This window comes from Equus caballus, chromosome 8, assembly GCF_041296265.1.
Source record: "Equus caballus isolate H_3958 breed thoroughbred chromosome 8, TB-T2T, whole genome shotgun sequence".
In the NCBI taxonomy this organism is placed as follows: Eukaryota; Metazoa; Chordata; class Mammalia; order Perissodactyla; family Equidae; genus Equus; species Equus caballus.
Window position 1 is genome coordinate 48,569,560 of NC_091691.1, and position 18,224 is coordinate 48,587,783.

Sequence of the window (18,224 nt, forward strand, 5' to 3'; positions counted from 1 at the left end):
TTTGATAATGGTGTGCTGTCATTGTCCATATTCAGGGAGTTTCTTAGGTTTGACACCTTGAAGTATGATTAAAACACTTGCTTCTTAAAACATAGTTTTCACCAGTTTGCCAAAGGATCAGTGTGTCAGGAACAATTCCTGAACTTTATCTCCAGAAGGCAGAATCCTAACATGAGAATTTTCTGGTCTTTCAAAGAAATAGAGCCACAACCCAAGAATGAAGCACCACTGTGGTTTACCATAGTTTTGTTTATCAGCTGAAATAATCATATCCCCATTAAAAACTGGCTAAAATTTAGGATTTTAAATTAAGAGTGACAGAGAGGTGTACTTTTTATCCCTCTATAGATGTATGCTTTAAAAATTTATTCTGTGGTGTAAGGCTTTCTACTCTTTGTAGGGTGGAACAGTGAGGCAGTATGAATATTTCCCTCTGACTCATCATGATGGTCTGACTTTTGACACTCCCTTTGCCTTTGGGTTTGAGACTGTTCTAGCCATCCCTGGTTTCATTGTTTGCCTGACAGGCACTATAGTTTTTTAAAAACGGTGAAATTTTTGGGTATAGTATAGATGCTCTAATAACTATTAATCTCATAATACAGGTCCAGTTTCCATATAAGCCGTAGTATGCTTCTTTGGGGAGCCAAATTTGGTGGTTTCAAGGGGACCTGGGGTAGAGAGGATATACTGATTGGTTGGTTTAAATGTTATCATTACTAGGAAAACAGTTTTATTTTCATCTTTATTTTGAAGACACAGCCCCTGAAATAACTTTTACAGTCTAGCTATTTCTCTAAGAATGGTTTTATTAATACTGTCTAACATTTGAGTGTTTTCTATGTGTCACACCTTGTATTTAGTGCTGCATTATTTTATTTGATTATCATGACAACCCCGTGAGTTAGAGTTTACAGGTGGAGAATCTGGAACTGAGAAGATAATTAAGAGACTATTGGAGGAGTCTACGTGAAAAATGTTGAAACACTGAACTGAAGCTATGATGTGTGGATGAAGATGAAGAGACAGATAAACTTTGGAAGATACAACTGAAGAATTGATAGGAGTTGATAACTGACCAGAGAAGGATCATGGCAAAGAATCTAGGGTAATTGAAAATTTTGATTTGGGTAATTGAGTAGATGGATTGACTGAGAAGGGAATACTGGAAAAGTATGTTGAGAGGATTGGCTGGGGAAGGATGAGCTCACTTTTGGTCAAGATTTTAAGATGGTTGCAGAATCTCCAAGTGGAGGTACCTAGTTGGTATATATTTTGCTCTGTGGATCTAGAGTTTGGGAGAAGTTAGAACTAAGGTAGTTTATGAATTTAGTTATTTGAAGGTGTTTAGAAGAGATCACCACTCTGGGGGTTGTAAAATGAGAGGGTAGGAGAGAGTTGTGAGGAACAGCATCATTTGAGAGTCTTGTAAGAGAACAAGAACAGAGTGGTAGAAACCAGGGTAAGAGTTTCAAGAATCAAAGAATGGTTAGCACTGTCACACCACAACTGAAGGCTGAAGAGTGATGTTAGAAAAAGAAGAGTGGTCTCTATGGAGTGGTGCAGGCAGTGGACACAATGAGTGTACATTGACGGCCACAATCAGACTTCAAAAGAGGTTGATTTTATAATTGCTGGTTATATAAAGGTGCCTATACATTTTTGTCAGCTGCCCTTGAATTGGTCCATTATAAAAATGTCTAGTTCATAGACATTATAGGAATCACAAGATTTTATGGGTTATGCCCTTGTCTGCATAGACATACAATAGTTTTATTTTGTAAAAATTATAAAAATCAATATTTTATCAGATCATACTATGCAAGAGTGAACTTGGTGTATCTACCAAAAGCATGAATATCATAGAGACAGTAAGTCCAAGAGACATGCAGTGATATTTTAATTCTTCTTGCTTTTACTTTGCATGGCTGCCCAGCTAGGGCATCTGGGTAGCAACACAGCCATATTCCTGCTTAGTGATATTTCACTGTGGGTTAAGATTGCTGAGTGGATTTCTGGGGTAGTAACTGCAGGCATGCATATGTCTTCTACCTATTCTCATGGCTCTTGGGCCTTCTGGCAAATAAAGGGAAGATTCGGTCTTATAACAACAAAGAGGTGGTCAGAAAACAAATTGTTTCTTTTTCTTATAACTTATTTCATCTGTTGTCATAGTCACTGAAGTAGGTGCTTTTCTCAGCTCAGTACTTGACAGTAAAGAGCACAGGGAATTTATGTGAATGGCTTTTTCCTTGGCCTCAGAGGCCTTTCCTGAAATCATCTTTAGTGATGCTTTTTTCAGTGAAGCCAGGGTTTCAGTGTTACAGCAATATTCTCCTAGATCTGAGGAAGCTTCAGGGCCAGTTTCCATGACTACAGAGAGGCCTGAGGAATATTTGTTCCTTGGATGTTGTTCCACCTCTAGGTAGTTGAATATGAAGGTACAGCAGCCAGAGTTTAACAGCTTTTAGTCTTTCCACAGCAGCTCCTTTGGAATATGGCACTTTCTACTTGCTCCTGAATCTGCCATCATACTTACAAATATTTATTGCTCCTCCTGAGGAAATGGCCAGGGGCCTCTGGCCTAGGAAGGTGTTTTCATGGTCTGTATCAAAGTCTGTTATTTTAGTACTCTCTACATAATAAAACTAAAAGCCATTTTTCTGGAATAACAAAGTTATTCTCAAAAGTTAGTAAAATTAGGTAGAGTTTAGAAATAAATTGGAGATTAACACCTTATGTCATACTACATAGTTCTAGCAATCCAAAGTTCTGCTTCTAAGAAGGACACCGAAGTTGCCATCTATAAAAGATTAGAGATGTACTATGACTATTCCTGACATCTCTTTAATAATCATTTCTATGTCTGTTCCATAATTATGTGGAACTCTGCACATGGGCATGGTGTGTAGATACTTTCTATGTGTGTGTATCTTCGTTGTATAAGCTACAGATTTTCATTCAACAAATGTTTATTTACCACTTTCTTGGACTATTATGCTAGAAGAGTAGAATCTTAGTGTCATCCAATCTATGATATGTGAACTTCTAGCCTTTTTTGGACGTTACCAGAGTCAGGGAGCTCATTCCATTTTTGAACATGCCAAAAAATTAGTTTAAAGAAAACAAACTTTTTTTTGGTGTGGGAGAGAATTTTAATACATTCACCAAATTCAATGAAAGGACAAGAACATACTGTAGACACAACTTAAGACAATTTAGAATCATAAACAAAATGTGAGGTAGACTAGTGAAATTCACCAAATTTTGTTTGAGAAAATTTTACAGTAATAAAGTAACACAGGTGCCTCCTTTTCTAAAAATCACAAAAAGCAATTGCATAAATTACAGCCAAAAAAAACTGAATACAACAATTCTCACTCTAATTTTAGTTTACATTCAGTATTAACCTGTGTGAACTGTCATACATGGCAAGGTTCAACAGGTCTATCGGTCAATTCTTATGCAGGCCTAGGGAACACATTCACATCACAGTATTCTAAGGGGTGGCAAGGCTCGAAGCTGAACACACCAGGGTATGGATTAACAAATCATAGTGTCCTGTGCTTGTGCAATTTTATCCTTAAAGAAGGCCCTAACATTCTCTACAGAATCATACTGATAAAATGATTTTAAAAGATCCAAACTTTAGTAAGATAGGCATTGAAGAGAATAGGCAGGTCAATTTGAGTTCTCCATCATTGGGGTGATGATGTTTTGGCTTTATTCTGGCATTTTTCTTCCACAGAGTTAAAAAGTATTTAAGAGATCATAATCATTTGATTTTTCAGAGTGCAGCCCTAACTAATATGAAGTACCTGCATCTAAAGTAACTACTTTAAAAATTTTTCCTTAGACTATGAAACCATAAAGCCAGAAGAAACCCTGAGAGGCCATCTGCCCCAGATACAACTGTTTTAGAATTATTTCAAGTATTTGATTTTCCCTATATAGTAAATATTATTGGAATATTGCACAAACAGTAGGTTTCTTGATATCATCTGCATTAGGCCCTTTCAACAAAACAGGAACAACTGAAATACATTCATATCTAAATCAACCTAGTTCAGAACATACCTCTTTGTCAGAAATTCTGCTGTACTAAAATTGAGTTTTTTTAAAGCATAAGGCAGATCCTCTTTGAAGGACAATTAAAAATGGAGTTTAAAGGAATTGTTCATTTCAAAATACACTTAAAGCATCATAAGTGGCTATATTAAAACCAGGAGATCTGCAAACCATTTTCAGATTAGTACGTTCCATCTTTTCACTAGCTGTAAACTCCCTGTTATCAACGCTAATAAAGCTGGTCAATTAACACTTTGTTCTGAGTAAATGCAGGCTTAGTAGGCCCCTCTCAGTAGTTTCAGGCAACATCGATTCAAGTAAAAATGGCCATCATTTTAAGTGGGGAAAAAGTGGTACGTATGTGCTAATGAGAAAAATGTCAAGAATTTGTTTAATGATGAGAACTGGAGTAATTTAAGAGTAAACTTCCAGTAGTCTTAGTTTGTTCTGGAACATTTCCTATAGTTTGTTCTGGAACATTGCCTAAAAATCTGTTTTTGATTAAAATATATGGTGAGGAATCTGTAGAAACATATGCCCCGTACTGTTGATACTGAACAAACACCCCCTGCTGATACTAATGAGAGAAAGGGACTTTTAATGGAATCTTCCTTACTGCTCACGGAAGACTGACTGGTAGGATTAAGTAAAACAGTTCTCTTTCTCTATGACTCTGTTTCCCATTTCAGCAATTTCTGTGGTGTTATCCGTATAAGGCAGCTAATAATATTCATTCTGTGTATCTTTTAAAGGGCTCTTTCCTTCAGCCTCTGAAAGGAAACAGACTAGTTCCACTCCGCACAGAACTTTAGCCTGACATTTAGCTTTGCTGGTGCCAACTGCTTAATCCCGACTAAACAAGGTGGCTGTGGCTGATTGCTGAAAGCTTCTTAATTGGCTCAACTGTTGAATCAGATTCTCCTTGTACAAGATTAATCACTCTTCCATATTCTCATAGACATGGTGTGCTTATGGAAACCATGAGACTGGAAACATTTTTAAAGAATGGATAAAGCAAAAGAATTTAAGCAAGGAGAAGCTGCATAAATGCACATAATGCCTGTTCTGTACTTACTGAATTGTTTGTTCAGTTTAAATAGTAAACTTTTAACTCTTGTGGAAATTTTGCCAAAAGTTTCAATACATATAAGATTATAAATCTTAAACTAACACTGCACAGAGAAAGACAAAGCTACTTCTTTTTTTTAAATACAAATATCTTCTACATTCTATCATTTCAGACCCCTGAGTAATACTGTACCAAAGTACAGATCTGAAGAGAAACTGAGGGTTCAGGCCTCAAACGTTAATCTTCAATTAATTCCACACCAACGGTGTGAGTCTCATATAAGACATTCAGGCTAGCTAATGCTGAGAGTCAGTTTTCCCCCTAACATAGTTTAGTAGAAAAAACAATGCAAACTCCACGTTCATTCTCCAAAGCAGATTCTCCTCAGGCTCCTGAGGGCAGATTGAGTCTCAATTGCATAACTGCCTAGGGTGGAGTTAACTGAATTTAAGGTCTCAAAATTAGAACTGAAGGAGAGTGATGCCCCCAAAGACCTGGGCTAGATTTGTGGGGGGGTTCTTTGGGGAAGAAACAAATATGTTGCACTTTGCTCCACAGTGATTGTACGTTAAAGGAAAAAAAAATCCCAAATAATTGTTTCTGCCCCACCCCATCTAGGCAGCCCCTTGCTACTTTTGGTCTCTTCAAAAGCTCATACATGTCGTCCAGTAAGAAAGTAGAGGGGCTTGTCATCACTGCTGTTAGCAGTTTGAAACTCGTCCCGGAGGCGGAACTGCCACTCATCCTCTAGCTCTAAGCGGACAATTGTTTGGCGTAAGGAGCTTCTGTCTTGGCAGATGACACACAGGGTAGCACCTTCAGGTAAAAGGCAGAAATGATAAAGGGGTTGAAATGATAAAGAACCTAACACTTCTCTGATTATATCCCCTAAGCTAACATATCTGAGAACCAAAATATAGGTAAGTAACCTATCAGAATTATTCATTTTAATTTTATTATTTATTTTGAATACGTGGTATTACAAGTTCAAAAGTTTAAAAGAGTAAAGTGAAAAATCTCCCAACCACGTCCCCCCTTGGTAACCAATGTTGCGACGTTTCCTCTCTGTCCCTCTAGAGCAGGGTTTCTCAACCTCAGCACCACTGGACTGGATAATTTCCTGTTATGGGCGGCTGTTCAGTTCTTATAGGATGTTTAGCAGCATCCTTGGCTTCTACCCACTATATGCCAGTAGCAACCCCCAGTGTGACAACCTAAAATGTCTCCAGATATTGCCAGATGTCCCCTGGGAGGCACCTTCCCCCCTCCAACACCACTGCTCCAGATGTATTTTATACATGTATAAGTAAATACACAGTATCGCCTGTTCTCATAAAAATGGTAGCATGCTCTATACAATATTCTGAACCTTAATTTTTTCAGTGACCTCAGAGTCATCTTGTCAGGATTATTTGTCATGCTTAATCTGCAGTGTGTTCTTAGGCAAGTCTCTTTGTATGGTGCATACCTATTGAAGCAACTTTAGCTTATGTAGCAAAATCAAAGCTCATTAACCTGACTTTATTAAAGTTAAATTATAAAGAAGTACTGCTTCTCTTCTTGCATTGCATCATTACTTTCTAAAATTGTGGCAAAAACATTTAATGTGGGGGCTGGCCTGGTGGCGTAGTGGTTAAGTTCACAAGCTCCACTTTGGGGGTCCAGGGTTTGCAGATTTGGATCTCGGGCATGGACCTAGCAGCACTTGTCAAGCCACGCTGTGGCAGCATCCCACATAAAATAGAGGAAGATTGACACAGATGTTAGCTCAGTAACAATCTTCCTTAAGCAAGAGAGGAAGAGTGGCAACAGATGTTAGCTCAGGGCCAGTCTTCCTTACCAAAAAAAGAAATTTAATGTGGTCACAAATCTGGCTATTCATCTGCATTTAGTCTTAGTACAAGAATGACTTTATCTCCGTCCCCACCCCCCCCCCCGGTTAGAATCATTGGCCCTCTTCTAAAAGCAAGGTACTCAATTTACTGGCAAAAATTATTGTTAAAGTATTTTTTTATATCTTTCATCTCTGTATTTTGTCCAGTGGGAGCTAACAGCATTCAAAAGATACTAAATTTGATTTACCTTTTAGAAACTTAAATTTCTTAAGAAGATCAGCACCTACAAAAGAGTCACAGAGGTACAAGAGGAGTCCACTGAAAAACACCCCTTCACAGTTGACATTGCTGGAGTGGGGTCTGGAGCTGACATAGCATATGGCCACCTGGAATCATCAAGCAGAAATAGCATGGGCATTTCAAAAGCAAGCAAAACGTCTGCAACTTTAGCACCTTCCTTTTTAGCTATTTCAGGATAAGGTAAAAGAGAGAAATTTTTTATTGAAGTAAGTTGGTTATTCTTTAGTGTGCCAAGTTTTAACCCATTTAAAGCTTCTCTTGTTTATTTCTAATAAAGGACAGTTATGAGAGAAATTAGTAGTAAGAAGCAAAACAAGCCCCTCCATCTAAGAGTCTTTATAAAAATTTTTTTAAAAATTACCTTCCGCAAAAAGGCATACTTAGGAAAGATTAAATGTTTAGTTACCTGTTGATGAGAATAAGAATTTTTAATCAGCTTTTCATTTAGATACACTTAAATTTTCAGTTGGGTAGAAGCTTCAAACACTGCATGAATTTAAATTTTTAGCTCTGCATGGCTTCCGTGTACAGAAGATAACTTCACAAAAATTACAAGGAATTGTGAATAAGCTAATTGGGAGGCCTTGAGAATGGCGGAATGGCTTAATGTGTGGGCCGGGACCACTTGGGTTCAGGTGCTGGTTCCTCTCTTTAGTAGCTGTGTGACACTGAGCACTTGCCTTGTCTGTAGAGATAATAGTAGAACCTGTTTCATAAGACTGTTTTGTGAATTAAATAATTAATGTAAACCACTTAGTAAGTATTCACTGAGTGTTTGCTGCTGTTAGTGGTCTTGAGGTTTTGTTGTCTAACACATCGAGCCCTGGATCCTGGAGGAGAGGGATTGGGAGACCTGGGTTAGAGACGTGACTCACAGATGCCACAAAAAGCACTATTGTTTCTCATGGTTTTTGAGGTTCTTCTACAACTCACAGTCCAGCCCACAGTGTAGATTATTGAAATATCGTAATGACAATGTAAAATGTTTACACTGTTAAATGTTAATGTCATTTTCCAAAATTGAATACAGTTGGATTTCAGTCTTAAGAGATTGTTTGTCAATACATACAAAGAAAAAAGCCTGGAAGGACATAATGGTACACCACAATGTTATCTTTCCATTACAAGTGATTTTATTTTCTTCTTTTTTACTTTTACTTTATTTTTAAAAATTCTTTACAAGAAGGATATGTTAATGAACAAAAATCTTAAAAACAAAACTGATAATTCTAAGGGAAAGTTTAGTGGCAGAAGCCCTTAAAAGTCCTGAAGGCCACCAGTGGTTAGAAGCCTAAAGGTCCAAGTGGCAAATTTTTTAACAAACTAAAACTGATGAGACAGAGAGTAGAAAGAATGAAAAATAAGGAAACAATGGAAAAGAAAGAAGTCCAGGAGTGGAAAGTGTAGAAACAACAGTTATAAAGGTCTCCTGTGATACCCCAAACTGTTCAGCAATCACTGAGCCCCTCTTATATGCCTAAACCAGTGGCTAAGGCATTGTGTGCCCCTGAAGAACTCACAGTCTTGGTGAGAAACATCATCTCGTGATTACAATATCGTCTGTTACACGCTGTGACAGGGAGGAGCAAGCGACTGCTTCTGCCCAAGGTCACTGAGGCAGGCTTCTCAATGGAGCTGACCTCTGAGCTCAGCTTTGAGCGTTCATTGGCTCATTGTGGAGGGATGAAATGTAGGTATGGGGAGGGAGAGTTGCCATCATATCTTGTGTGAGCCTTTGCATAAGTGTGTCACAGGCTCGCTCCTTTTTTGTCTTCATTTAAGCTTTCAAATGAGAGCTAAAATGGGAAAGAAATGGATGGAAGTGGGTAAAGCAGAGTACTAGCCCCCTTCCCCTTTACCTCTGGTCCAATGTTAAGGTAGCAGTCAATGGCCAACACAGGACTCTTGAAGTTATGGATAGCTTTGGGGAAGAGTTTGTATGAGGCATGCTGAAGGAACTTCTCCAGGAGAAACTGCGCAGGGGCTGCCAGTAGTGTGTGTTCACTGTCGGGAGCACAGACATACTGAAGGGGCAAGATGGGTGCTAAGCTCTCTGACACCTGAAATCAGAGCCGAGATCATCATGGGAAATGTTGTGTCTGTCAGTCACTGGATGAAACTGGCAAGGAAATGCTGCATTGCATCCTAGCAGTCCCCAAATAATAGCAGTAGCACAGTGCAGATAGGCTCAAATGTAAGTCTGCCATTCTTGGGTTCTGAACTCTTTTTTCACTTGGGAACAGTACACTTGGGGCTAATAGAACTTATACACAGCAAGGGCAGGAGAAGTTGGAAAAGTAGCCTTCTTTGAAAGTTACTGCATTTAGCAAGTACATTGTGAGGACCAACAGGAACCCTTTTATATGGCTCCTGGATATGTATGGTTAAATTCCGTCCCGTCACAATCAAAAGTAAAAAAAGCAAAGAAGTTTCTAAGCTCCACTGGGGCATCCACATGTTATAAATGATTAGATACTAGTGAATCTCTTAAACAGAAAAGGCTGGTAGGCCCGTGGAATTCACCCTTAATAGGTTTTGATCTACGTTACTCTTTTTGCCAGATTTTTTAAAAAAGACCAGATAAGCATCTTGATTTACGTTTCTCTCATGTTATCATAGAGAATGTAAAAATGTTAACTCTGCCATCTTACATTACATAAAGAATGTAAAGATACTAACTTTGCCAGTTTAAGACAGAATGTTATGTTTGAAACTGAAGCTTTGATGGAGTTGTTCAGCTTTAAATCTGAAGAAAGGTAATTTTTTTAAATTTCAAAACTTATGTTTGGTTCTAGATGAGTCCTCAAGGAAGGAGAATGAGACTGCAAATTTGACACTAAGAATTGACTCCCTGTGTTACCTCACTTTGCAATCAAGTGGCAAGTGCTTAATGCAAGTACCTAATAACAAAGATACTAATAAGAAATCATTCTCTTATTTTCAAGAGTAGGATCAAGCTTGTAAACTTACCATGATCTTTGGTTTAATGATAAAATCCCTTTGCCCTCCAACCTGAACATGTTTCTTCATGAGACTGAAGTTATTAAAGCGGCAGATGAGCAGTCCACTACTATTTGTTCTCAGGTTAAAGTCAACATCTTCACAGAAATACCTAAATCACAACCACAACGATAGATTTGACTACCTGCCACATCTCAACCACGATAATTACACATAGAGAAAGGTGTGGCAGATGTCAGGAGACAGACGCAATCAGAATCGACCTTCCGCCTTCATGGAGCTGGTCCTCTTAACACTGGTCTGTGAACTTCTTGATTTGGGCATTACAGCCATTAAAGGAAAAAGGAGGAAGGAAGTGAGGTGACTTCAGTTCCAGACATTCCACAGGGCCTTAGGCATTCCTGAACTGAAATAGGACTGCACATTCTATATGCTCTTGTGAGACAGGAGTGCAGATGTGCTTCTAGTTTTAAAATCCTGGCTGTAAACAGGATGAATTATCTGCTAAACTGAAAACACAGAATTGAAATAGCTACAGAATAGTCTAATAGCTACAGAATATTCTAATAGCTACAGGTTTGGGTGTTGACATAAAGGGACATTTGGTCCCTGACATTCTTCCTTGGCCATCTCAGATTTTCTAGGATATGGACATAATTTATTCAGGAGGTAAGGCCAGGGCTAGCCTGCTCATTCCCATCTGCTGGCTTTTCCTACAGGATCCAGATCTCTGGGTTTTACTAACATTTGGAGAAAGTGGTTACCTTTTGAGTTCTGAGGGTGAATTTAGGGTTAATCTTGAATGGGTTTATGGATCCACACACTGATTTGTGTTGATTCAACAGCTTTTGTCCCTGGTTTAGTTCTTATTGAATAATGAGATGGTTAAAATGTTTTCTAAGCATTTCATGTTACAACATCTATTACTAAGGGTCTGGGTCAGTTTGAGGGGTGATGAAGGGGCTCTTTGGGGTTTGTGATTCCCCCCTTTCTCCTTGTCCATATAAAGAGATTCTCAGTTTCTCAATTGTAAAGACACAGAGAGGGAGGAAAAAAAACATTACAGAGGCTAGAGCTGGGCAGAAACAATCAGGATATGCTAGGATTACTTGCATCCAGGAGGCCTGACTTACCTGTTGAAGTCATACTGCACATTCTGAGTCAAGTCTATGTTGAGGAGAATGAAATCGTGCACATGGCACCTAGAGAATGGGGCCTTCAGGCTCTGAGAGGTTAGTTTGTTGCTCCATTTCTGTATGCCCAGGATGGCGTAGTGGACGATTTTTGGTGTTGCTTCAATATGCTGCAAGACACTCTTCAAGGACACATTCTTACTGGAAACTCCTGCTTCCGTAGGCTGGCTATGAAATGTAAAGTTAGTTTTATATAAGATATCAATTAATATTACTGAAGAGAGGGTCATTTATGAAGGGCCAACACTGCTATACAGTATTAATATCTGTAACATGTAATTAGCTGATTTACTTTATATTAGTCTGGAATGGAGATGGATGTCAAGCCCAGTTTTCATGCTGCCTGTCACTGCTAACTTAAGGAAACTGCCTTATGGGTGTGGCCCTTATCACTTTAAGGCAGAAAATGACATCCAGCCCCTGTTTCAAAGTGAATAATGAACAGGGAGTTACCAAAGAGAGGTAGCCAGAGGTCAGAAGCACACAAGCATGCTTCCCAATTCTGGTAATCATAGTATAATAAGGAAAATTTGAGAACTTAACAGGCTTCCACTCCACCTTGGAAAGAACGACACAAAATCAGTGTTTGAGCTGGAAGGGCCTAGAGATCATCTGGTACAGAGTTTCAGTGAGGATGCTATTGATATTTTGGGACCATTTATTTCATCACACTTTTCCAGGTTTAGCATTTCCTGGTCCTCATGGACCCCCTCACCACTGCCCCAGGAAGAGAACCACTGATTTCTGGCCTGCCCTTAATTTTACAGGTGATGGAATTGAGACAGAAAGGAAGTAACTTTCCCTTTTCATCCAGATAGTTAAAAAGCAGAGCTGGGGCTAAAAAGCAGGTCTCTTGATTCAAAGCCAGTGGGCTTTCTAAATCATAGTGTCTCTTGACAGACTTGAGCTAACCAAAGCCATGATGCAAAAATAGTCTGGGAATTTAATGGCTTACTGAATGTCTAAATTAAAAAATTCCTAAGTCATCACAAAATGTGTTAGGGTAGTCTCATGGATGATTGTTTTGCTCTGGAAACCTGCCCCTCTCTTTCTTCCGTGCATAACTACAGACAGGGAAAGTACCTTTTCTATGGCATTGTGCCATACTCCTCTAGAACTGCTTGGGAAGTACACTACCTGCTCTGCTCCTGAACACTGTGAATGTTCCACAGGACACATGAGTCATCCATCACAACAATGAAAGGCCAGACACACTGGCGTTTAACTCCCAGCTCTTCCAGGCGGTTCCTCTCCAGTTCTAGGTTGTGATATGACAGCTCCTTAATGAGAAACCTGGCAGCACCTGGAAGGCAACATAACCACAGCTTGCACATCCAGCACTCAGGCTTGGCTGAGGCCCCATATACAGCTCATCTTCTCTCCACAGGCATGCCAGTTCACATGGTGACCATGCAGGCAGGGGTCTCTCATATGTTCTGAGCAGTGGTTCTCAAACTTCAGTGTAGATAAGAATCACTGAGGAAGTCTGTTTGAAATGGAGATTCCTGGAGCCCATCACCACAGATTCACAGACCTGATGAGGGGCCAGAAACCAGAGATGTCTTTGGTGATGCAGGTGATTCATGCACTACACTTTGAAGAGTACTGCAAGAATCCAGTTCCCCTGATACAACAAAGGATACCACATAGAGGAAATGCTTCTTACTGGTTAGATCCTTAAAGCCATGATAAAAGGCTCTCTCAGTTTCAAAAGCAGCCACTCATATATCCTACTCTAGGGCATAGCCAGGGATACAGTAAATCAGTATGCTGCTTACGATAATGTGTCCCCTGTTTTAGATATTTTTTAGGAAATTGGCAGCAGGGTCTTTGAAGATGATTCTGGAAACTGGCATTCTTTCCCTAAGTCTACTTTTTTGTGAGAGGCAATATGGTATAGTGAGTAAGAGAAGACTGGAGCCAAGCTGCTTAGATTTGAATCCTGATTCCACCACTTCTAGCTGTGTGACACTGAACAAGTTAACTCCCCTGTGCCTCAGTTTCCCCACCTGTAAGAAGGTGATGATAATGTCTACTTCATAGGATTGTTATATGGTGCTCAGGATAGTGCCTAGCACATGGTAAGTATTCACTTAGTGTTAGCGATTATTAAAATGATGACCATCAGGAATTAGCCAAATTTATGAGTAGGCTACCCTAAAATGAAACAAAATGTAGGTGATAATGAAATGAAGAGGCTAAAAAAGCTATTAAGTCTATGGAGGAACCAAGAAAACAGTTTGAATAGCTCAAGGGTAATAGTAAGAGTTAGGAAAATCTACTTTCCAAGAGCATGTGTGTAACAGTTTGCATTCTCAACATAAGGGCCATATATGAAAAGCCCACAGCTATCATAATGGTGAAAAACTGAAGACTTTTCCTCTAAGATCAAGAACAAGACAAGGATGCCTACCTTTACCCCTTCTATTTAACATAGGACTGGAAATCCTAGCCAGAGCAATTAGACAAGAAAAAGAAAAGGCACCCAAGTTGGAAAGTAAAATTATCTCTGTTTGCAGACATGATCTTATATGGAGAAAATGCTAAATATTCTACACACAAACTGTTAGAAGTAATAAGTAAATTCTGCACACAAACTGTTAGAAGTAATAAGTAAATTCTGCACACAAACTGTTAGAAGTAATAAGTAAATTCAGTAAAGTTACAGATTAAAAAACGACTCAAAAATCAGTTGTGTTTCTATACACTAACAGTGAACAATGAGAGGCCAGCATGGTGGCATAGTGGTTAAGTTTGCGTGCTCCACTTCAGTGGCCTGGAGTTCATGAGTCTGGATCCTGGACACAGGCCTACACACTGCTCGTCAAGCCATGCTATGGTGGTGTCCCGCATACAAAACAGAGGAAGGTTGGCACAAATGTTAGCTCAGAGCCAATCTTCCTCATCAGGTAAATAAATAGGAAATTAAGAAAACAATTCCATTTACAATAGCTTCAAAAAGAATACTTAAGAATAAACGTTTAACCAAGGAGGCTAAAGACTGTAAAAAGTACAGAACATTGCTGAAAGAAATTAAAGAAGACACAAATAAATGGAATGACATCCTGGGTTCATGGATTGGAAGACATAATATTGTTGAGATGTCAGTGATACCCAAAGTGATCTACAGTAATGCAATCCCTATCAGAATTTTTTTTTTGAGAAATAGAAAAATCAATCCATAAGTTCATATGAAATCTCAAGGACCATGAATAGCCAAAACAGTCTTGAAAAAGAACAAAGTTGGAGGTCTCACACTTGGCTGATTTCAAAACTTACTACGAAACAAATCAAAACTGTGTTAGTGGCATAAAGACGGACATATAGACCAATGGAATAAGAATATAGAGCCCAGAAATATACTCTTGCCTGTATGGTCAAATGATTTTCAACAGAGGTGTCAAGACCATTCAATGGAGAAAGGACCATCTCTTCAACAAATGGTGTTGGGAAAACTGTATATCCACATGCAAAAGGATGAAGTTGGACCCTTACCTTACACTACGTAAAAAATTAAAATGGACCAAAGATCTAAATGCAAGAGTGAAAAGTATAAAAACTACTGAAACAGGGAGAACGCTTGATGACACTGGATTTGGCACTGATTTCTTGGATATGACACCAAAAGCACAGGCAACAAAAGAAAAATTGGACTACATCAAGATTTAAAACTTCTGTGCAAAGGACACAATCTTCAGTGAAAAGGCAGCATACGGAATGGGAGAAAATATTTACATATTTTCTGATAAGGGGTTAATATCCAGAATATATAGAGAACTCCTACAAATCATCAGCCAAAAATCCTGATTAAAAAGTAGACAAATGACCTGAATAGATTCTCCAAAGAAGATATACAAATGGCTAACCAGCACATGAAAAGATGTTCAGTATCACTAGTCATTGGGGAAATGTAAATCAAATCCCAATAGGATACCACCGCACACCCATTAGGATGGGTGCTATCAAAATCTCAGGAAGTAACAGGTGTTGGTGAGGATGTGGAGAAACTGGAACCATTTTGCATTGTTGGTAGGAATGTAAAATGGAACAGCCATTATGGAAATCAGTATGTCAGTTCCTCAAAAAATTAAGAATTATCATGATTCAGCAATTCCACTTCTGGGTATATACCCCCCAAAATTGAAAGCTGGGTCTTGAAGAGAGATTTGTACACCCATGTTCATAGCAGCATTATTCGCAATAGCCTAAAGGTGGGGAGTGGCCCAAGTGTCCATCAGTGGGTGAATGAATAAAGAAAATGTGGTTTTATGTATACAGTAGAATATTATTCAGCTTTAAAAAGGAAGGAAATTCTGACACATGCACATAGAGAACCTTGAGGACATTATGCTAAGTCAAATAAACCAATTACAACAGGACAAATACTGCATGATTCCATTTACATGAGGTACCTTAGGGTAGTCAAATTCACAGAGACAAAGTAGAATGGTGGTTGCCAGGGGAAGGGTGAAATGGGGGAGTTAGTTACTAATGATACTGAGTTTCACTTTTGCAAAATGAAGAGAGTTCTGGAGATTGGTTGCACAACAGTGTGAATATACTGAACTGTCCACTTAAAAATAGCTAAGATTGGGCCAGCCTGGTGGCGCAGTGGCTAAGTGTGCACATTCTGCTTCGGTGGCCCGGGGTCCGCTGGTTCGGATCCTGGGTGCAGACATGGCACCACTTGGCACGCCATGCTGTGGCAGGCGTCCCACATATAAAGTGGAGGAAGATGGGCACGGCTCTTAGCTCAGGGCCAGTCTTCCTCAGCAAAAAGAGGAGGATTGGCAGCAGTTAGCTGAGGGCTAATCTTCCTTAAAAAAAAAAAATGGCTAAGATGGTAAATTTTATATGTTTTTTTACAAGTAAAACATTAAATAATTTGCGTTTAATTCATTGGCATATAGTCTTCTCTCTTCCCAAATTATTGCAAAAATGGCTAAACTGGCACTAAATTTCAGTCAGATCTGGAATGAGAAAACTTTCTTCTCAAGGCGAGTAAGGCACAGAAGGGTGTAATTGAGGGTCATATTCATATGGAAAAATATCTTAGTTCCTTTGGGGATACGTGGTTTGGGGGAGGATAAAGGACCAGATACATAAAAGTCTTAATTCACTTGATATAAAGTGATAAACATGGAAAATAAAACTACATTCAAAAACAATAAACCAGTTTTTGAAAATACTTTAATCCCATATTGAGGCTAAGGTTTAAGAACATGAAAAGGAGTGGAAGGGAGAAAAAGAAAGGAAGAGACCCAAAAAGGAAAGGAGAGCGATGAACAGAATGGAGGACAGAGAGACAAAAGCTAAGTGAGGCAAGTGAGAGACCCTGGAGACAAAGACTCGATTTCAGGGAAGCTACTCAGGTCTCATCTGTTCAGCTCTGGGCTGGAAGGTCTTCCCTCAAAAGTGTCAATTAGCAGTTCTTGATCCTCAGCCCTTCTGAGACTCTGCGCTGAGTCAGACACCCACAGAAGCTGATGAGAACAATGATTTAGAAGTACGATGAAAGAAGTAGCCAACTGTACAGCTCTAAAACACGGGATGCAGTTCGAGGTTTCCTGCCTGAGTAAGGTAAATGAAGGCGTTCTAGAGCTCTCCAGTGCCTCCCACAGCTCTGTCAACACGCTCAATGCCCATGTGCCCGCTTTGAGAAATCAGCCCATTGCTCTTAAACGCACTGGGGAAAGGCAGGAAAGACCTCTTCCAGGCCCTTCTAAGGTGACTGCCATAGGCAGTAATGATGTTTCCAATTCCCGGTTGTACAGAACCCCCTAGAATTTGCCGCATGCCTTTAAGATTAGCAAAGACTTGGGGACCCCTCCAGTTGGAGTGAACTACCACCTCCCCTCCTCAGACCATCCTTGTCACTGTCACACTTTTGCTGCCAGCTTGCCCAGTCTAGGAACATTTTTGGTCTATACTGGGACGAGTCCCAAGCCTTTCCCAGGATGCTCAATAAACCAGTGACTTCTTTAGTTACTAGTGTCAGGAGTTAAAAATTCTGCAAAACTGGATAAAAGAAAAAGAAAACTCAAAGAGGAGTCGAAAGTCCTTTGGTCCAGAGGAAAGGACACTTTGCAGAGGCAGGGGGACCTTTGCAAGTTTCATGCCTGGGGAATGGAGCTCGGTTTGTCTTTCAGCCCTTCTCCCGTCCTGGGGGCCGCCTTACCCACGCCTGCATTATTGAACATGCCGGGAAGCACCAGCATGATGTGGTTGGGCCAGTACTTGCGGTACAGCGGCATCTCATATTCTTTGACTACCAGAAGGTGCAGATGGCTGATGCCCTCCATGGCGTGAAAAAGGTTTAAGAGTCCATGCTCATGGCGACCACTGGAAGGAGTGAAAATAGGGCTCTTGACTGCATTCAAATTCTGCTGAAAGGGAAAAAAAAAGAAACAGACCAAAAAGAGAAGTTTAAATCCTTAGATACAAGAAACTTAGAGAACCTGATTTAGTACCTGAGGTCTGTCAGTCCATGTGTCCAGACACTACCACCCACCTTGTCTGAAACCAGGGGCAGCCGCATGCTCTCCAGGTGTTTGCCCTGTTTGCTGAAGACAAAATGACTCTCTTTGGATTTGGGAATGATGAAATAGAGCTGCACTTCTTCTCCCAGCATAGAGGAAGAGAATGTGAATGCATGAAGGGTGGAGTCGGACATCTACATTTGCAAAAAAGAAAGGGAGGGAATGTAAGCCCAACGTTTGCAAACTTCCAGGCCACTTGTTAAGTCTGTTAAGAGAAGCAAACTAACCTGAACTTACACGTGCCACCATACCTGGTTGT

At 39.7% G+C, this 18,224-nt stretch overlaps 1 protein-coding gene across 14 annotated transcripts in view; it reads right to left on the minus strand.

The window, feature by feature from the left end:
• Positions 1–3,131: 3,131 nt before the first annotated feature.
• GREB1L (GREB1 like retinoic acid receptor coactivator) overlaps positions 3,132–18,224 on the minus strand; it is a 242,418-nt gene continuing 227,325 nt past the window's right edge. For 6 of the 14 annotated variants that reach the window (XM_023647512.2, XM_023647519.2, XM_070220748.1 and 3 more), the window contains 8 exons: positions 17,938–18,099; positions 17,605–17,812; positions 12,564–12,729; positions 11,367–11,594; positions 10,243–10,384; positions 9,132–9,332; positions 7,220–7,358; positions 3,132–5,953 (listed from right to left, as the gene is read on the minus strand). In XM_023647512.2, coding sequence (XP_023503280.1) covers positions 5,790–5,953; positions 7,220–7,358; positions 9,132–9,332; positions 10,243–10,384; positions 11,367–11,594; positions 12,564–12,729; positions 17,605–17,812; positions 17,938–18,099 — 1,410 coding nt within the window. In that variant the 3' untranslated portion in view covers positions 3,132–5,789. Of the gene's footprint in view, positions 5,954–7,219; positions 7,359–8,387; positions 9,069–9,131; positions 9,333–10,242; positions 10,385–11,366; positions 11,595–12,563; positions 12,961–15,670; positions 17,813–17,937; positions 18,100–18,224 lie in introns of those variants that run through there. The other 8 variants (XM_023647520.2, XM_070220749.1, XM_070220753.1 and 5 more) reach the window with 6 other exon arrangements.